This window comes from Megascapheus bottae, chromosome 14 (genome assembly GCF_031878675.1).
Source record: "Megascapheus bottae isolate mThoBot1 chromosome 14, mThoBot2.hap1, whole genome shotgun sequence".
NCBI lineage: Eukaryota > Metazoa > Chordata > Mammalia > Rodentia > Geomyidae > Megascapheus > Megascapheus bottae.
The window spans coordinates 137,304-159,322 of record NC_143522.1 but is presented as its reverse complement, the minus strand read 5'-3'; the positions used below and the strand labels follow the sequence as shown (position 1 = coordinate 159,322).

General features: G+C 39.4%; 1 protein-coding gene across 1 annotated transcript; it reads left to right on the top strand.

The window, feature by feature from the left end:
- Window positions 1–2,576: 2,576 nt before the first annotated feature.
- On the top strand, window positions 2,577–21,647 carry Ccdc198 (coiled-coil domain containing 198). Its single transcript, XM_090344183.1, has 6 exons — window positions 2,577–3,009; window positions 4,500–4,582; window positions 11,877–11,969; window positions 13,606–13,704; window positions 15,030–15,189; window positions 19,799–21,647. Exons 1-6 carry the CDS (start codon window positions 2,787–2,789, stop codon window positions 20,032–20,034), a joined length of 894 nt encoding a protein of 297 aa, XP_090200309.1. The 5' UTR covers window positions 2,577–2,786; the 3' UTR covers window positions 20,035–21,647.
- Window positions 21,648–22,019: the final 372 nt, after the last annotated feature.

Sequence of the window (22,019 nt, the reverse complement as noted above, 5' to 3'; positions counted from 1 at the left end):
GTGGATGTACATGTCTGTGTGCGTCTGTGTGTGTGTGTGTGTGTGTGTGTGTGTGTGTGTGTGTGTCTGTCTGTCTGTGTGCATGAGAGAGAAAAGGTGATTTTACAAAGATGACTTAAAAAGTATTGGCATAACTAAAGATTGATATTCCCGATGAAAGATAAAATATATACATGTTTTTCTAAATTTAAGTAAATCCCTTAGCAATGCATTTTTATGGAAGTCATCCACTGGCTATTTTCAGAGTAGCACAGCAGGTAACAAGTTGATTCATTCATTCATTCAGTGTTGCCCTGGCAGACTGCATTTAAAGGGGGAAAATATAAATTTCACTCAATTGCAATCATTGAGCAGTTTATTATGAAAAATTTCAGAATGCTTTTTCTCTACATGTTTTGCCTGAGCACATCTAAGTCAAGTAGGTCTGATTGCATTGTTACCTTCATACCCAATTTTGAAGGAAACATAAAGCAAAATCATGTCTAGGAGAAAAATTAATGTTGGGATCAGACACTGACTCTGCTTAGTTGGCAATCATATAACTCACATTGCTGAAAAATCTCTAGTGATTGCTTATTCAATATAGATAAATTGCAGAAAGGGCTGTAAGCTTATTAGAACATAATTTAGGAATCCTGCAAACATTTGGGATTTAAACCCACTGACTGAATACATAATACTTAATTTATATGTGAAACTAAATTTAACCCCACGGAATATTTATGTACACAGTGTTTTAAATTCTAAGGTCCTTCCAAGCAAGCTATATGCCAAAGGAACAAAAAGCAACTTAACCAATCTGGATCCACACAATCATTCACCCAATCCTAAGGAATTCTACCTGAGCAGTTGTTATCTGCTTAGTACAATTGATCTCCATACCAGCTCCTCCATCCATAGATCCAACCAACTGTGCAAACAAAAAAAGATTTTTTAAAAAATCTCAACATGTACAGACTTGGTTTTTTAAAATCATTATTCCCTCCCTCAATAATATAACTAGTGTTTGTATAAGTATTTAACATAGTATTAGGCATTATAAGCAATCCAGAGATGTTTTCAAGGATATGGAAAAGTGAGTGTAAATTATATGCAAATGATCCCTCATTTTATAAAAGTACTGCAGCACCAACAAAATTTAGCCCTGAAGGAAGAGAATGCTGGCTGGTGCTTACTATGTGCTCATTACATTATTCTAAGTGCTAGAAATGGACTCCATTGATTGACTGATTCATTCTTCAGGAAGTATTATTAATCTTATTTTAAAGGTCAGGAAACTGAATGGCCTGTGGAAATCACAAGTATGGAATTGGCTAGTAATCAAAAGAGAAACAGGTAGGCTCTAGTGGCTCATGCCTATAAACCTAGCTACTCGGGAGGTTGAGATCTGAGGACCACTGTTCAAAGGAAAGGCAAGCCCACCTCCCAGGTGAGAAGTGGGCTTGAATCCCGAGGGAGGGGCAGGAACTTGGATTATAGATTACTGGGCCCATCAGTCCTGCGCATTCGAATTTCCTGTGATTCTGCCCCCTGACCTGACTCTAAGCTCAGACCAGCTCGGAATGGTTATGAAATTTCCCATGCTCCTCCTGTCTTGTTTCCTGGCTTTCCTTCCCATCAACATGGCGTGCTACTTCAGCTCTCCTTTGGGGTCGATCTGATGTATTGGTACTGTTTTTCTGCTCTTTCTTTCCTCTGTGCTCTCATGGCTCAGTTTTCTGACAGTGGAGCATGTTCACCAGGCTGCAGGTCTTTGTGAGAGGAGTCCACCTGTGGTGGATGGCCTTCTATTAAAGATTCACAGTTTGGGCCAGGAGTTTGGCCCAGTGGTAGAGTGATTGCCTCGCATGCATGAAGACCTGGATTCGATTCCTCAGTACCACATAGAAAGCCAGAAGTGGTGCTGTGGCTCAAGTGGTAGAGCACTAGCCTTGAGGAAAAAGCCCAAGTACAGTGCTCAAGCCCTGAGTTCAAGGTACATGACTGGCAAAAAAAAAATACTCACACTTTGACTTCTCAAATGTGTTTTCTCCATTTTCTCACTGTACAACAATGAAACAAAAGTCATTTATAATCCTACCGTTCAAAAGTCACTTCTCACCATTTAGCATTATTTCCTCTCAGTCTTTTATCTACATTTAGAAAGCATCATAAATAGACTATCTCTAAGAACAAATTTTGTAATGCAAGTATAGTCCTTTTAAACCAGGAGGAAAAAATAACCAAGACTGTATTATGTTCTTGCCTTCCCTTCATGTACTCCAAAGTCATCTTAAGGCATTGACAGAAAAAAACTCAAGTGGATTTGCAGCTACTCTGTTGTTTCCTGTCCTAATTGAAAGGCATGGTCTCTAAAAGGAAAGATTAACAAAGCCCACTGTAATTGGCATGTATTTCCAAAGATGATTTAACTTTGTTGCCTGCAACAAAAGGGTCAGGATTGTCTGTAAATCTGTGCTCTACATCTCTGTTAATGTTCCTGGTGTTAGGTATTTGTTTAATGATCAATAGCACTGAGTTTTTCAGAAGCTAGCATAACCAAGTCAATGTTTAACTGCATTCTTTAGATCTGGAATAGCCAAGTAGGCGTTGGAAGGAAATCTCCATAGAAACCAGCCACCCAGGAAGTGGCCAGAAGGGTTATTGTGTGGTGATATAGTGGTGGAAAGATGTTGGTGAAAGAAATGACTGCTTTGTAAAACTGGGGTATGCCTGTGGAAATAATTTAAAAAGCTACATTAAGGTCCTCAAACCACCATCATTGTTTTTCTGTATCTTCACGAAAAATGGGCCTGAACCACTCCAAGGTTCACCTCCGGGTGACCAAAGTCAAACCTTTGCAAAACAAAGAAGCAGAGATTCCCTCCGCTGGCTCTACGCACTTGCCATTGAGTCAGAAGTCAGAAGAAAAGAGTTCCTACTCATTTGAAATACTGCAGCATGGGAATAAAGCTTTGGAAGGGCAGCTACCACCTCTGCGAGAATCCTGGTATGGAGGACATACTGCAGGTAAACATTCAGCATGAGATGGTGTGTCTAGACTATAGGAAGCTGTTACTAGGTATAAGTGACTGTGATCTTACAAAGTCTAGATGACTGAGAAAGAAGTCTGTATGATGAATCTGGGAATTGAATGGTTGCCCATTTAAAGACTTGGTACATAGGAATGATTGTGTACTGTCTACAAAGAAATTTTTCACCATTACAATTGAGAAGGGAAAAACATTGGATTTCAGCTTGGCTTCTAGTACTTCCTATGATTATGACTACTTCGGTTAAATGATTGACATCGTATGGATACTGATGTGATAAATAATAGCAATCACATTTCAGTAGACTGAATTTAAGTCATTGTCTCCAGTGCAGTTTAATGCATCAGGCTTTGTGGTTTTCAAAGTAGCCCTTCAGCAAAGTGCTGGTGGTTCTCCCCTATAATCCTAGCTGCACAAGAGGCTGAGTTGTAAGGATCACAATCTGAAGCCAACCCAGGCAGGAAAGTCTGTGAGACACTTATCTCCAATAGATTACCAGAAAAGCTGGAAGTGGAGCTATGGGACAAGTGGTAGAGTGCTAGCCATGGGAACAGAAGCTTAGGGACAGAGTCCAGGCCCTGAGTTCAAACCTTAGTATCAGCAAAAACAAAGTAGCACTTTAGGAGTGGGAATTTTGAAACCACTCCAAACAAAATAGATTTATTTCATAGGCTAGACAGTTGATGAGTCACCCTTCCCTAACTTCATGTTTTTCATGGTTAGTCACAGAACTAAGGGAAACATTTTCCATCAAGATTGGGAGCTCTGAGCCTAGAAATTATCCTGGGATTTTTTGTAAGATAGGTAACATGTTTTGTGGGGACTCAAAGTGATATCTAAGCGGACATTCTAAGTTGGGTAGAAAAGTACATACCCATCCATATACCATATAATACACGTATGTATATCATTTGTCTTTTCTTCATATTTGGATCATTAACATAAATATGTCCTCTTACTGAATGACTTGGTGATGGTACCTGTTTATTCTTGTTATAACTAGAAAATCATGCCCAGAATGCTTTCAAGGTGACTTTCTATACAATTGATGATACTGACGGGTTGTCACTCATACAGCCTTTTAAAATAATATTCTTTCAACTTCTTCAGCACATAGTAGTTTTCCTTAGTTTCATCAACAGATCCCTGTTTTTTATACTACTCCTCCATCCAGATTTTTAGGATCTTGGTAAAGGAATGGTAAAAGCATTATTTTCCTTTAAATATCAAGCTGGGAGGGGAATGAGGAAGCAAAATTTTAGACTCATATTTTATCATTTGCATTCATGTGGGTGTCCTGCTTTACATGATTTATCTCCCCATTTGATACATGGATTAGACCTATGTGACTAAAGGTGAAAAATTATGTTGACAAAGTTTAATAACTAATGAGCAATCTAATTTCCTAATCTAATGGTGAATTGTTTTTAATAGTTTATTCTTATATCTGCTCCCCAATCCTTCAAGTGCCCACAGCCATGTATTTTGACATCCCACTGGAACAGAGAGAAATCAGTATTATTAAAAGGCATCCACCCCGAAGACTTCAAGTAAGCTGAATTTAAACAGGTTCATAAGGAATTTCTTGGATTTAATGGTAACTATTGACTAAGCTGTTAATGAAAAATGTTTTCAGAACATGTTGCCAATAGCAGAAACTAATTAGGATATGCTTCAGGAATGATTTCACTTTTTAAGACAACCAAATAAGTGAGTATGGCAGCAAAGACATGGATATGGGAACTTAAAGGACCAGAATCTAGCACTGATTCATTGGGGATTATGGGAAAACCCACATGTGATGAATAACAGCAACAGACATTACTACCGCCTACTATAAAGTCAATTATTACACTAGCCAACTTGATCTTTGTCATTCATTTCATCACTTAACCCCCTGTGACAAAGTCTTATTTTTGCTTTATAGATGTCATAAAGAGGGTTATTTGCCCAAAGACACAAAGGCTAAGTATCACCAGGTCTTCAAAATCTTCACATTTAGCATCAGTGCATGTGATCTCTGATACCTATTTCAATCCCTAACCTTTTATCATCTTAGATGTCAACTGGTTCTTTAAATTAAGGATATTGGATTCTAAGGCAATAAAGCTGCAGCTTTCAATACATTCACCTTAATAAAAGTTTAATGGATTTCCTTTAGAGAGCTACAAATTCTAAGAAATCTCACCCCAGAAAGAGAAAGGGATCAGTGTGTTTTTGAAATGTGCATCAGTTAATAGGCGGGTTTGGGGCTCTCTTGTGAGCAGGATCTACACTGACATTTGAGAAAGGGAATTATAGCCAAACCCACCCGCTTCTAAACCACCTAGATGCTTGGACCAAACCCAGAAGCTCATTTGTTGAGGATTTTTTCTGTTTCAGTTGGCTTTATTTACTTATCTTCTTTAGAAGCTCAAACTTATTACTTGAAGTCATTATATTCTTTTGTTCTAAGGGGAAAAAAACCCTTTTATCCCCCAAATTAGAAGCTTTGAAATATGCTACTTAGTGTAAGAAAAATAGCAGTAGTTTCCCTCATTTGTAATAATTAGTACACCTCTATGACTCTCTTAGCAGAGGATTACAATAGCTCAAAACCTATGTACATAAAGTCATATAGAATGATACTAAATGAAATGAACTCTAAAATATGGAAACAGGAGTTATATCTTGTGTGATTGCTGCTCTTAATGTATTATATTATTTCTCTTTCTTTGCACTTATGGTTAATCTCACATTGTTACTGTATCTGACTTTGTTACCTGGTACATTGTATGTATGCTTATTTGTTTATTTGAAATAGGGAAGGGAAGGGGGAAAACAAGATGATTGGGAGGGGTGGGGACAGAAAAATGGGGACAAAAATATGAGAAGAGACAAAAATATCAATGTGTGAGAAGTAATACACCCACTACCTGATGAATGTAACTGAAACCCCTCTCTGCATTATCCCAACAATAAAATTTTAAAAAGAAAGAAAAATAAAGTAAAGGAAGTGGCACTGTGGCTCAAGTGGTAGAGTGATAGGCTTGAGCTGAAGAGCTCAGGGACAGCACCCACGCCCAGAGTTCAAGCCACATGACCGACAAAACAAAAAAGAAAAGAAAAAGAAAGAAAAGAAAGCTGATTAAGGACTGACTCAAAGTAGAAGAAACTATTATAACCTGTATAATATGCTATATTTACAAACTATAGCATATTCTATCAACTTGTAATAAGCTGTAGCTGGATTTATTTGTTTGGTTGATGTTTTTGTTTTGTTTTGTTTTTTGGTCTTGAACTCAGGGCCTGGGCACCATCCCTGAGCCTTCTTACTCAAGGCTAATGTTCTACCACTTTGAGCCAGTGTTTCTTCCAGTTTTCTTGTAATTAATTGGAGATAAGAATCTCATAGACTTTCCTGCCCAGGCTGGCTTCTAACCACAATCCTCAAATCTTCTCTTGAGTAGCTAGGATTATAGGCATGAGCCACTAGCACCTGGTTTGTAGTTGGGTTTCAGTTTTCCTAATAATCTTTCCAGCTCTAACACTTTACCTCTATACTAACAAAAAACCTTAAAAATGAAAAATCAAGGAAAAAAATACGTTAGTGCAAAGACTAACTCTTATTACATCTTCAGCCACTAGCAATATGCACAACACAACAGTCTGTGAGTGGACAAATGAAATGATGAATGAATGATAAGATTCAACATTTCATAATCAAGGTACTCCCTGCCACTGCTACTGTAACATTACTCTATTAGATGTCCAACTGACAAGTCAATGCACTTAATGTCTTTAATTATTAGCATAGAAGAATGTCTGATTGAACACAAGAGCAGAGAATCATCTAACTTAGGGAAGAATTATGCCTTAAAACCTGAAATGCTGACTTTAAGCTCTCCTCTCTACATTGGCTTTAATCTCCCTGAAGATCAGCTTTCTCTGCTCCTCAGATCTATTTGATGAAATAGGACTTACATCTGAGGTTCCAGTCAAGTGGACAGATTGTCCTGACCTTCCTGGCTCTGCTTCCAAATTCCTGGGAATAAGATCTTATTGGTTCAGCTTTGCTTTGATTTCGGCTCTGATCCAATGAGCTCTGAGCAGAAGACATGTTCACACAGTAGAACTGTGGGAGGAGAAGTCACCCTGTAGGTTCTGGAGTTAGCTCTGGAGAAAAGGGAAATCACTAGGAACTTGGCAGACACTACCAAAGATATCAGCTATAATTATCTTCACAAATGAGGCTCAGCACATTTTCCACCACAAATGGGTTTTTGAGAGAATAATAAATGCTAGGTTCCCATGACATGTTAATTAATAGCCTGATCTCTGCCAAAGAAAATTCTAAAAGTATTTTTAATTATTAAACCAAACTTAATTGCATCCTAAATAATTTGAGTTGCACATTTGGCACTCTCTATTTCCTGAAACATCTACTCCTCAAGTATATAAAGGTCATGAACTAAGGCTCTTCGTCTCAGAACAGAGAGAATCTGAATGTCTCTGCCAGGGAGCTGTAAATCCCTTAGGTGAAAGAGTTGAGCAGGGAAGCCCCCTCTGGCCTGACCAGTGTCTCACCTAATCTCTCCCATCCAGTCTAACTTGGGGTGCCCCTCCACACTTCCTTCTCTCCTCTCGCCTTTAGACTGATCTGCTTGGGTAATTCCCTTATCTTCAAACTTTGGATTTTTACTACCCCTATGAGGTCTGTCCTGACCAACTCATTAATAATTACAACATTCATCCCAGCCCTTCTGATTCCCTTGCCATTAGATATCTTGTGTTTACCTCTGAATACCACTTCACATATCAAATGCCTTAATAATATCCACTATTTGTTGCATATTTCCTTCACTGCTTCCCTACTTTCAATGTTAGAACATAATTTCACAGAGGCAGGAATTTCTTTTTCTGTCATTGCTAACTTATCCAAGGGGCCAGAACAGTGCTGGATACATATCAAATGATCAATAGGTTTGTGTTGAGTACTGAATGAATATATGAGAAGAGAGGAAGTATGAGGAATTTGCTATGAGAGAGGTTTTTGGTATTAGGTAACATGAAATCTACTGAACCATGAATATAGTCCATTTACCCTTTTGTTGTTTTTCAACTTTCAATGATATTTTATAATGTGCCAGCCCGGGCAGGAAAATCTGTGAGATGCTTATCTCCAATTAACCATCAAAAATATGGAAGCAGAGCTATGACTCAAGTGGTAGAACACTAGCCTTGAGCACAAAAACTCAAGCAGAGCACCGAGGCCCTAAGTTCAAGCACCAGTTCTGGCACAAAACTAAATAAATTGATAAATTGGGTTTTCTAATACTTTGTATATCTATTTTAATAAGTGAAATGGATCTATAGTATTCTTAGTTTATTTTTGCATGACCATTGAATTAGTCTTATGAAATGGGGTTTTACTTCAATCTCTTTAAAACATCTAAGACATGAATTATCTGTTCCTCTTATGTTTGTTAAAATATCTTTAAGACCCTTTTTCTTGCCACTTAGCCTTTTAAGGGAAGTCAGAAATTTTCTTGCTAGCTTAATCTATTTTATGGATCTTAGTTTATTTGCACAGCTTATTCTTCTTGCTAATTTATGTTTCCAGGACATTGTCCATTTACCTAAATGTTTAGATTTACTGTTTCATGGTCTCATCTTCTTCATATTCAACTCACATCTTAATTTCAAGCTGAGAGCTTAGCTCTGATTCCCCACCCTGTGGAGCATTTTAAATCCCTTTTAACCAATAGAAATAACTATCAGCCAGTAGGAGCCCGACATGCTTTATGGACCAGTCACACACATACACACACACACACACACACACACACACACACACACACACACACACACTATTGCATTTCCATTCAGTTTCTCAGCCTAAGGAAATGTACGTCTTGTATTAAGGCCAAACGATATTTTTTCACTATTATGTTTTATTTTTCATTGCCAGTTGTTTGAAGCAAAGGGTGTTATTAAGATGCAAATCAATTGTAAGGCCTTCATCTGCAATTCTTCATTAATTTTGTGATTTTTCAATTAATTCTGGGGGAAAGATGTCCTGGCTAATTTTCTCTGCTTCCTAAAACCTTAAGAGACACATTCCTAAGTCTTGATGCTAGCCAAAGTTTACATCTTTCTTGGAGTTGCTCTGACCCATCTTCCAGTTCTTACAAGTAAACAGAAGCAAAAACATTCTGGTTAGTGTTTATCACTGAGCTCAGAGACTTGTGGTCTATGGTCTCATTCTGAATCCTGAATCTCCTAGCAGATTTTCCAATTTGTTTAGGAGGCCAAAAAATTCATAAATTGAGGGAGGTATATCATTCCATCTATTCTCTAGAACTTCCTTCCATTACATTTTTTGTGAAGATGAATTCAGGCATGTCACTTCCCAAGCGGGGAAAGGAGTGTGCATATGATCCCCAAATCCTGAGGCAATGTGAATTGACTGGTTTATTTAGATGGGGTCAGTTTTCCTAACAAGTTTTTTGGTGATTCTCAGAATGAGTGCAAATATTTTTATGTCAATTGCTGCCATCTAGTGGCTTTGGGGAAGAATAATGCGATTTTTTTGTTGTTTTGGTTTTTTTTTTTTTTTTTGAAGTTCTTTCAAGGGCAGACAAGCAAGTCTGGAGAGGGATCTTGAAGATATCTAGCATTTATCTGAAATGTAAATTTCAATTGAAAGACTGAGATTAGAAGACAAGGATCGAGGTTACTCATCTCTTCTTTGCAAAGCAACACCCTAGCTGTGTGAGAAGTTACAAACCAAGGCTTTTAAGTGACTAGATATCTGCCCTCTTTAAACTCAATTTTCCAATTACTCTATATAACCAAATCTTCTGTGGCCTCCTAATGTATTGGCATATTTGATTTAGTCACTAGAAGTTCTGTGGGGCCAATAAACTCCAGGTTGGAAAGAAATCATTAGCATTCTTGGGAGAGTTCAGAAAAATATCTACCCTCAAGATATAGTCAAGAACTCCAAACTGTCAATCTCTAGTGAATTGCGTAGGGATTTCTCTTGCTGATTCCAGGGTTATCTGATAGTAAAGCATTTCTGAGAAACAAATAGTGGAAGAAACATCCTGGGGAATTGGGAACTGGATGGACCTAGGCTCAAATCTCAGTGCAGCCACTTTCTAGCTGGGAAAATTTGGACATATCACTAACTTATCTGAACTGGGGATTCTCATAACTGTACACAGGATCACCTGAGGATTCTGTGAAGCGTTTTTTTTAATACCTGGACCTAGTGAGTATTTGACACTGCAAGGTCATAGAGGCTTGATCACAAAGACCCAAATCTGGAACATACCAGTGCAGAAGAGGCACACAAACTCTACCTTGATCTCCCCTTCTACCTGTCCCTACTCCAGATCTGGCTTGTTTTTCCTGTCATAGGCATGTTGGAGTAATGTCTGAGCAGTGCTCATGGCCTCAGCTGTAGCACCATGTGTGCCTAGGATTCCTGCTCTGGAGTTATTGTTTCTTAAATCTCCTTGACCAACTCATTCCAGTCCATCTGGCTCAGGGTTTCCTCAAGTCCACAGTCTTTTGTTCTCTACTTCTCCTTCTTGACCTTGCCTGTGACCCCGGTTTCAATCATGTTCTATTCCAGGATGAACGCTCATGTTCATCTCTAGAACAGACCTCTCCTCTGAGCTGCATGCCTATGTATCTAATTTAGCTGCTCAACTTCTATCCTGCCTCAAGGGTCTCTCCAACTCAAGTTGCTCCAAACCAAATTTATATTTTTTCCCTAAATTCTACCCATCCCACATCTTTGAGAATTCTCCACCTCAACAATGAACACCATCCAATCTGTGTGTTAAGGTGCCAAAATAAGGTCATGTCCTGAGGTCCTGGGGGGTTAGGCCTTCCACAATGGAAATGGAGAATTGGGCATAATTTAATCTATGACATGCTGCATTCATTCCCAAGTCTGTGTTCTCAATTTATTTATTGTCCTTGTCATGTCCTAGCAACTTTTTCTCCCAAGCACTGAGCTCCCTTCACAATAATCAGCCAAATAATCACACAAGTCTGTATTGCATAGCTATAAACTTCACCAAGAACCATGATGAACCATGGTTGATTACCATCATATCTCCACACCTGGCAAGTAGTACGAAGTGAGCAAATAAACTCACCAGAATTCTCCTGGTACATCAATATAAGAAAACCACCATTGTCTCCCCTGCCTTCTGAGTCAGAACCCCATCCCTGGAATCCCCTGCCCCTCCCTAACAGTGCTCAGCTTGAGGGGCATAAAGTGATCCAAGGTGAGAAAGGCAGACCCAGAGAAACAAATGGCTGTTGGGTCTCAGTGAACCTTTGAAGCTCCAACATTGTGTCCCCACCCCCCATAAAGCCAAACTCTGTTAGAAGACATCTCGAAGATGCGTTAGTGATGCATTCTCCCTTCAGATGAGTCCCAGAGTCATTTGTGATTATCATTGGGGTGTTGGTGGAAGTGTCTCTCAGGTCACTTCCCCCAGGACTGGATGAGTATAATAAAGTCACTCCCTGATGCCTCTTTCATCTCTAATTTCTGAAGACCCTGGTTAAGTGATGACTTTGAGCATGACCCCTCAGTTCAGAGAGAAAAAGTTCTTAGACTCTTAACTATGATAACAGTGCAACAGAACAAAAAGGAACCAGATAGATTGAAGAGCCTTTTGCACAGGTATAACTGTTACACTGTTGGAATTGTCTTCCCAGGATGCTCCAGGGTATAAATGCTGCTTTTGCAAGGTGCTAAAGTAGTTTAATGTCTGGCTTTTATATTTCATCATCTCATGGTATGAGAAATGCTGAATACTCTAAATGTTAAACTTCTAGAAGCTTGAGTCCATTGACCTGCCACAAGTAATTACCGCTGAAAGGTGCCTGAGCCAGCAAGAAGCCAGGACAAGGACAAGGTACAATGCAAAGGTGAGCTGTGCCAGTTAGCAGAGGTGGAAGCAAACCATGGGGCTGGGTAAGGCTGTGGCAAGTGGTTCTTTTCATGATTTCCCTGCACAGAAAACTCAAAGCCAAATCAGTTAAGTCCTTCACAGTTAGGACGTTGCAAAGCTACCTGTCTGTCCTCTCTAGCTGTATATTGCTTTTACCCCTCGGCTGAACTCTGGGCTCTTTCTGCTTTGTAGAGAAAATGGCCTTGTAGATGAGAGAGAGGAATTTGACATGGAAATTGATGGTCCTAGAAACCTTCAAATCTGAGAATACATCACAACTCCCCTCTTTCATTTTTCTCTCCGTTTTTAAAGTTTTCTCTTCATTCTCAGTTTGCAAGAGAAATCTACCTGCAGTTTGTTCCTATGGTTTCTGTGTCATTGCCTCACTAAAATCTAATCCTTGGAAAGCTCTTCTGTGGATCTTTTTACATGGTTATACTTTTATGAAGTTCTGTTGTCCTCTCTCTCTCTCTCTCTCTCTCTCTCTCTCTCTCTCTCTCTCTCTCTCTCTCACACACACACACACACACACACACACACACAATAGTGTGCACACGCACACAATTCATTTTAGAGCTGGCTAGATGGCTGCTATGTGGCTGGCTGATCTGATAATTGATGCCCTGGTACCGTCAGATCCTCAAGGCCACATTTGTGCTGCTGACAGTGGGGGAGGGCCCCTCAATTCAGCCCTTCCTTTTCTGGCATCAGCAGGTGACAAATGGAGATTTGGTCACCTTTACTTGCCCTCAATAACTGTCTGCATTGTCCCAACCGAAGTTCATGACATATCTCAGGGAGATCACCAGAGTCACAAATCATCAAGCTCACATCCTTCCTTAGCTGCAAGGCTCCCCATGTCTTCCATGAGCATGTGAGAATATGCCATGCAGAAAGAAATCTATTCCACTGAACCACTCAGTGGCTCTCTTCTCATTTCATAACCAGCCAATCAGTCAATGGTAAGAAGAAAAAGAAAGGTCTCATCAAACCAAAATACATCTCTGGAGATTTAATAATAAATATCTCTATCAACTTGCAAAGGAAATTTTATATATAGATATAAATATATATATATGTATATGTATATGTATTTTTTTTGGTTGGTTGTGGGACTTGAACTTTGGGCCTGGGCCCTGTCCCTGAGCTCTTCAGCTGAAGGCTACTGCCACAGCACCTCTTCCAACCACCTCTGGTGGTTAATTGGAGATAAAGTCTCATGGACTTTAGTGCCTGGGCTGGCTATGAACTGTGACCCTCAGGTCACAGCCTCCTGAGTAGCTAGGATTTACAGATGTGAGCTACCATAATGATATTTTAATGAACGTGTCAAAACTCTTGGATTCAAGGTCTGCAAAACTCTGTAAGGCCCTATACAACTATGTGACATATATAGCAGAATATATATATATACATATATATTTCATTCACTGATAATGATACAAAGAACTTGCCAAGGCCACATGATACTTTACCATTATCCTCACCAAGATCTGTATGGATGATTAGGGATGACGGTCTTACTCTGTTTCAAAAAGGATTTAGTAATATGGATTGCACAGCCTCAGTCACAAATTGCCCCAGACTAAAGAGTATGTCATCTTTCATGGCAGGAACTAGAGAAGAAAATGCCAACTTCCATGTATGCTTCTGGGAAAAGACAATATTTGCATAAGATGCAGATGCTGGAAATGAACCGTAACAGACAAGAGGTAAATAAAAGTGTCATATTGACCTAAGTTGTACCACATAATTGCGACCCCTGACACATGACTACTGTCAAGAGTTCATGACTTAGCAGTCAGTCCTTGCCATTTTGGAATCAGAGATTCAACTACTGGAGCTAACAGCCTGGTTGAGTCTGTTTTCAGTCCTCTCAAGGATAAATGGAGGCCTCAAATATCTCTTTTTAAAGACAGGTTGTTCCTCTGATATTCTGACTCCAGAAAATGTAGTGATCTTTCTTGGTTTAGTAAAGGTAGTTGGGTTGTTATTCTGATACCTAGTCTTCTAAAATTCGTGCTACATAATTACCTAATTAAAAAAAAAATCTTTGTCTTGTTCTGTCTTCTGCTGGTATACAGAACACCAGAAAGTAGGTAATTATAAAGACTTCTTTTCATAGTTCTGGAGGGTGGGAAATTCAAGATGCGTCTAAGTCATTGATATCTGATTAGAGACTTCATACTGTGTCATAACAAAGCAGAAGATATTTCATGAATAATGGTTACAAGAGAGTGAGAGGATGAAAAAAAGAGAAAGCTACAGCAGTAGAACTTGCTCTCACAATAACCCACTCTCTGAATAGCCCACTCCAGCGCTAGAGGCCTTAATCTGCCAGGATGATAGAGTCCTCATGACCTAAATGTCTCCTCATGAATGCTTCTTCCAAATACCATCAACAACTTAATTTGAGGATTAACTTTCTACCATTATATATAGACACTGATGGCTCCTACTTGTAATCTTAGCTACTCAGGAGGCTGAGATCTGAGGTTCGTGGCTCAAAGCCAGACTGAACAGAGAAGTCTCTGAGAATCTTATTTTCCATTAACCAACAAAAAGCCAGAAGTGGAGATGTGGCTCAAGTGGTAGAGTGTAGCCTTTACTTTAAGTCCCAGTAGGGGGGACACATACACCACACACACACACACACACACACACACACACACACACACACACACAATTCTCAACATATGAATTTGAGGGGACATATTCAAACCATAACAGACCCCTGGTAATATCCTGTAGCTGTCATATTCTGTAGTCTCCTTTGTAAGGGAATGAGCCTAAACCTACTGTCATCTGCCATTCTATACTCCTTATAATTAACCTATACTTCTTTGAGCATATGGGTACCTTTTCTCTCAACAAGCCTGAGATAAAGTTCTCATACCTTCTAAGAGGAGAAAGGAAGCCATATTTTGTTCAGGGACCACAGATGTCTGTGCGCAGGCTGCAGGTTGCCACGTGGTGGAGGGGCTGGTGTGTTCTGGCAGAGGTTGTTAGGTAGAACATTAACTAGATCATTTTTTAGGCCCAGATGAAATTGAAGAAAATTCTTCCCAGGGAAGCAAGGAACAATAAGCAAAAACTGAGAAATCACAAAGCCAAGGAAACACTTCAAAGCATCCCAAAGAATGGTGGCTACAACATTCTAACCATATTGCCTGATGAAACCATGCACCGAGGTTCAGGTAAATCATACTTTTTTAGAGAAGAATATTCCAAATGCTTCTCAAACTTCAAGCAAACTGTGTCTAGGGAAGAAAGTGAGAAGGACAGAAAACAATCTTGATGTTTTAGTGGCATTTTACATCTCAAAATATAGTGAGTATGTTATCACATAATTTTGGATAGCTGGGAGGACAAGACAGAAGCTCTGTAAAAAACTATTTTCTCTCTTTTCTATGACTTCAACATGCCTTATATGCATTACTGAAATCCTTGCCTGGTTCCCCGGAGGAAACAAAGCAAAATAGCCTCATTATCTAGACAGTGAAACTCCTACAAATACATTAAATGAGCTGGTTTGGGGTCCTATGCACACACACCTGCTCACACAGGCCCCTGCTCAGTACTCCTGGACACATGTAGAACAACTGAAATGAATCCAAGCACCACTGCCCTCCCTATGTTGGCTCCTCTTGTCATATCACTGTCTCAGTGAGTGGGCACCCTCATACTATATTACTCAAGTCAGAGCCCCCTTCTTTTCTTCTCTCCCTTTCCTTGCCAAGTAAGTGTGACGACCATTAGTATCATAATCACACAGAAGAATAGCACCACAGGACTGTTAATGTTCTCTAGCACCAAAATCTGCCATCTCCTTCCTGCCCAACACTTTTGCCTTGGATCTGGTCCTCAGCCTGTTACTCCAGGGCCACTGCTAGAGCCACCTAACCAGGTTTCCACTTCAAGTCTTACCTGCCTCCCCTCAGCCATTCACTTCAGTGGTTCTCAATGTGGCCTCAGGACAGCAGCAGCACCTGGGAACATGCTCAGGTCCAGCCAGAGTGCCTGAAATGAAAACTTCTGAATGAGGACCAGCAACTTGGATTTAGTCAGCCTTCCAGGAGGGTCTTAATGGCTCCAAAATTTAAGAAACAATGGCTGGTTATGTGGCTCAGTGGAAGAGTGCTTGCCTAGCATGCATGAGGTCCTGGGTTTGATCCCTCAGTACCACATAAATAGAAAAAGCTGGAAGTGGCGCTGTGGCTCAAGTGATAGGAGTGCTAGCTTTGAGCAAAAGAAGGTCAGGGGCAGTGCCTAGGCCCAGAGTACTGGCAAAAACAACAACAATAAAGAAAAAACCACCAACTTAAGAAACAGTGAACTATGAGTATTTCTTTGGTCTTCTTGCTGATCAAAATATTCCAGTATTCCCAAGGTGCAGCAGAATCAGTATCACCTGAGAGTACAAATGCAAAATAGAAAAGAAAGAGGGAGAGAGAGAGAGAAGGAAGGAAGGAAGGAAGGAAGGAAGGAAGGAAGGAAGGAAGGGAGGGAGGGAGGGAGGGAAAGAAAGAAAGAAAGAAAGAAAGAAAGAAAGAAAGAAAGAAGAAAGAAAGGAAAAGAAAAGAAAAGAAAAAAGAAAATTCACCTACTTTCTGAATCAGATCATACCCAAGTGTCTCACACATATGGATATTCTAGAAGCACTGTAACAATGGTAAAATGCAACATGATCCTAAAATTGTAAGTCTGATCATGTCACTCTCCTTCCTAAAAACAAACAAACAGCAGGTACCAGTGGCTCATACTTGTCATCTAGCTGCTCAGGGGGCTGAAATCTGAGGATCATGAGATAGTTTGAAATCATCCTAGGCAGAAAAGACAGGGAGACTCTTATCTCCCATAAACTACTCAGAAAAGTCTTGAGTACAAAGAGGCTCAGGGACAGTACCCAGGCCCTGAGTTCAAACCCCAGGACAAGAGAAACAACAACAACAGTCTCATTGGTGAGTCCCCACTGACATGAAAACGAATGCTAAACTCCTTAACATGAACCTGAGCCTTTTAGGATCTAGTCACTGCCTATCTTGCTATCTCCAGCTCTTGCCTCCAGCCTCTCACACACCCAATGGCATACTCAGCCTTGGATTGCTCTGTGCTTTCCAATGGCCATCTATCTGTGTTCATACCTCTCTATTTCATTGCCCCACAGATGAGAACGCCCCTTAAGTTCTTCCTGTCCATATTTCCTCAGAGTTGCAAATGATGCATATTGTTGGCTCAGCACAATTGCTGTGCTGTGGACCAAATCTTCACATCAGCACTACTGACCACTTGGAAAGCTGCAGAAATGCTGGCTGTGTCTCTGGAGGTCTTAAGTTCTAAGTGCAAAATCACCTGCTAAAATAGATTTTCTCTCTGCTCAGAGAACACGATGCTTAATCAATAAGTTAATTAAATGAGGAAAGGCTGAATAATTGAAAATCTACTGGGGCACCCATTTCACCTGATGCTTGCAAGTCTCAGTATGAGATCTATTTTGTAGTCATGCATACGAACAATGTTCACAATAGACAAAATGCTGTCAAAACCACCAAGGAAAGGGCCTCCGCCAAAAGCAGACACTGGCATTCATCACTTGAGAGTATGCCTAGAGTCTATGGCATATGGAAAAGGGATTTTCTTTTGCTCTCCTAAGCCTTCCTAACATTCCAGCTATAGTGTAGTAAGTGCTCATTATAAGCCAGTACTGTGCTCCATTCAATTCCTGTGTAACCTGGAAGGTAGGAGTTATCATCGCCTTTGTGACAGAGGCAGGATTCAAGACCAGATTTCTTTATTTTTTATCTACTCATAGCTTCATCAGGATACAGATGGTGCGAGGCTCTAGGGCCACCTTAGGAGAAAGCGTACAGGTCTAAAAACCAATGACTCTTTGCCTTTAAGTGAGTCTTGATCCTTTAAGAAAAAGCTATAATCTGGAAATTCTGAATGGAAATTAAAGCAGCTTTCAGACATTGGCCTACATAATCCTTTGCCTTTGACCTCTCAGGGGTAAAGGGGGGCAGAAAGGGTAACTCAGGAGCCAAATCATTCTCCAGACAGGGAGGTATGGCTATGTCAAGAGGTATAACCAGGATTTGTTGGTGAACAAATCCCAGCTTCATTTTCCTGAATCAGAATCTCTGGGAATTGGTGGGAAGAGGTGTCATCTTACATTTGAAGAGTTCTCTGAGTGATTTTTAGGATTAATCCAACTTAGATGAATTTAATAACCTTTGAGAATTAATCAACAACCAAATTCTGTGAGAATCCTTTTCTTTTTAATAATTCTGTGCGTGAATACACATGATCAAATGAGCATAGAAAGGGTAGATTTTTGCTAGCATGAGAGCAATTTTAATTAATCTCACTAAAATAAGATTGCAATTAATTAAGACCCAATGAAGGGAAAAGTCTGAAGTAACACAGTTCTGTACACTCTAAAAGGATGGTGTATATTTCTTAAATTAAAAAAAACTAAAGTAAATCTAATCCCACAGCAACAAAACAAATATCCTCTAATGAAAACTATAAAGCTGGGCACTGGTAGCTAACATCTGTAATCCTATCCCAGGCTAAGACCTGGAAGATCGAAGTTTGAAGCCAGCCTGGGCAGAACAGTCTGAGAGACTCCATCTCTACTTAACCAGCACATTATACACATACTTGCATGCTTACATACATGTGTGTATGTGCATGTATATTTTTGAAGAGATACAAAAAATAAGATGAAATACATGATTCTACATTGAATCCTGGACCTAAAAGATAAAACACAAACAAACAGGGCCAGGAGTTTGGCCTAGTGGTAGAGTGCTTGCCTAGCATGCATGAAGACCTGGGTTCGATTCCTTGGTACCACATACATAGAAAAAAGCCGGAAATGGTGCTGAGTCTCAAGTGGTAGAGCTCTAGCCTTGAGAAAGTCCAAGTACAGTGCTTAGGCCCTGAGCTCAAGCCCAGGACTGGCAAAAAAAAAACCCACAAACAAACAAAATGTAGTCATAGAAAGTATTGCTGAAATAATCCTAGATATTTAAATATGCATTCTATAAGAGAATATATGATAGAATGAGGCTAAATGAAATGACCTCCAGGATATGGAAAAAAGAGCTTTATAATGTGTGATTGTTGTTCTTAATGTACTATGTTATTTCTCTTCTCTTCTGTTGCCCCTTGGTTAATCTCATATTGTTACAGTACCTGACTTTGTTACCTGGTATGTGTATACACATTTTTTGTTTATTTGAACTAGGAAAGGGAAGGGGGGAAAAACAAAATGAGGAGAGAGGGTGGTAGGAGGGAAATGGGGACAAAAACATGAGAAGGGGTATCAATGTGTGAGAAGTAATGTACCTTCTATCTGGTGAATATGACTGTAACCCCTCTATGACAATAATAAATAAATACTTAAGTTTAAAAAAGAGAATATATAATACCAGTGATAAAGTTCCTAAATATAATTATTTTATTGCAATTATGTAGGAAAAACATCTTCATTCTTGAGAGATTATGGTAATATATTTAGGAGTACCTGCACTTAATTTTTAAGTGGGTTAGCTGAAAGCAATATTGTAGTAAAACATTGTGAATGGGTTGGGGATAGAATGATGCATATTGTACTAGTCTTGTAACATTCAGAGCATTTTACCTATGTAAAAATAACAACTGGAAAACCTTAGTGATTACAATGATACCAGCTGGAATATATAAAAATATCAAGCAGATTCATCTGTGTTCATAAAAATCTAGGCATTTAATAGATATAATCATTGTTGACAAAAATTTGAAAGAACTTGTCTTTCACAGGAAACTATCATGATGCAGAATTTTTGGACTACCAAGAAAGGAATGAGTATTGTCACCAAAAAAATGACAAAATGGAAACATGGCCCCGTGATCAAGAGGCTGGGGGAGAGTTCCTTTGGGACAGTTCCAGCTCTGACTCAGATGAGCAGGAGAATGATGGGAAAAATCCATGCCCTCTTGTGAGAACTAGGACAGAGAAAATCCTACTTTTTGATGAATTTTTTGACCGAGAATAAGAATGCTACTCACTCCCCACAAAGACTGGTAATATGGAAAACTTGGTTTTCTGGTTAAAAAAAATCCAAGTTAGTATATGAATCACAAAGTGATTTGCTCTGGTAAACAACGAATCAAAGGTGTGTCACATCTGCTGTTCACCTTGGCTGTAAAACTGCCGTAAGACTGAAGGGCTGAAAGGACCACCATTTTATTCCTCACCACTGTGTGGTTAGGCCAGGAAGGTGACTTCTGCTAGTCTCCGCAAATGTATCATGTAGTTGAAATCAGACAGCAACTAGCCCTGGAATCCTTTGAAGGCCCAATCAGGCAATGGTGCCAACTGCACCCTGCCAGCTCTCAAGGTCAGCAAGACAGGATAGTGAAATTTCCTGTATACTCACCCAAACCACTAACAAACATCACAAGAAGAGGAAACAGAGATGCCAATCTCTAGTCATAGAACCAACTCTACACCACTTGTGCCACATCCTATTGGTTGAAGCAAGTCATGTGACAGATGCTAGCCACTGAATAGGGTCCGTACAAGAGCATGTTGGCATCCATGTGAAGAATTTCCATTGCTCCAGGCTTGTAAGAGTAAACTAAAACCTATAAAACAAATAGACGAGTGATGGAATAATGTCACGCATATTAGGCCATTGGGAATTAAAGCTCAAAGTATTAATACCTCTCAGATTACAAAGTCGATTTTAGAGTGTTGTTTTTAACTAAATAGAGCTGGGCACTGGTGGCTCATGCCTGTAAGATTCAAAGCCAGACCTGACAGGGAAGTTTGTGAATGTCTTATCTCTAATTAGCTACCAAAAAGACAGAAATGGAGCTGTGGCTCAAGTGGTAGAACAAGAGCCTTGAGCAAAAAAGCTAAAGGATCACTAACTAGTGCGCAGGCCCTGAGTTCAGGTCCTAGGACTAGCAAACAAACAAAAAGAAACAAGCAAGCAAAAAAACTAACTGGAATTTTGAAATGCTTGTTCTAAAGATTATTCCATTTACAAAAATAATTTTAAAGAAGTTCTTTTGTATAAATTTCACTGCCCATGGTTATTATAATCTAAAAAATAATTTCAAACAATTCAGAAGTTTTCAAGGATTAGTAAAACTTTAAAACAAAGCAAAAGTAAAATACCATTTTAAGGCTTCAGTAAAAAAATCTTCCAAAAATTAAAAAAGAGGAAGAAGAAAACACAATGTGAATTTGACATTTAGTTCAGACAAATCCCTAAGGAGATGAAAAGCTTAAAATGTCAGGGGATGAAAAGGATTTTTTTTCTGAATATGGAAGGCAATTAGACTCTCCTGGCTTGGACAGGTATGGAGGAAGTTTTTTTTACTACATAATTGTACTAAAATGGCCTAATAAATTTCTATTTCATTTTAATGTTTAATTTTTTTAAAAAATTCTTATTTAGGGGCCGGGAGTTTGGCCTAGTGGTTAAAGTGCTTGCCTAGCATGCACGAAGGCCCGGGTTCGATTCCTTGGTACCACATACATAGAAAAAAGCCAGAAGTGGTACTGAGGCTCAAGTGGTAGAGCTCTAGCCTTGAGAAAGTCCAAGGACAGTGCTCAGGCCCTGAGCTCAAGCCCAGGACTGGCAAAAAAAAAAAAAATTCTTATTTAACTTGTGTGTGCTAGGCAAGAAACTAATTTGCATTGAAGGAATAAATAAATTGTTGACAACACCTTCTTGCAGCCAGACCCATGAGAGGAAAAAATGAACCCAAGCCATTCCTACTGTCTTCCTATATTATGGTGGATCTAGAATCCTTTAAAGTACAATGGGAAACTACCAATGCTGAAGAGAACCAAACCAGCCTAGATTGCTCTGCTTTGTCACTTAAAATTAAATAGAGCCCTCCTCTCCAAACCCAGTGGACTGTGAGCCCTGTGAGGCCATGTACAGGGTTCTCCCGGTGGTATCTCTATTTCCTAGCACAACATCTGACATAGAGTTTATTATTAAATGCTTGCTTTATCCATTCA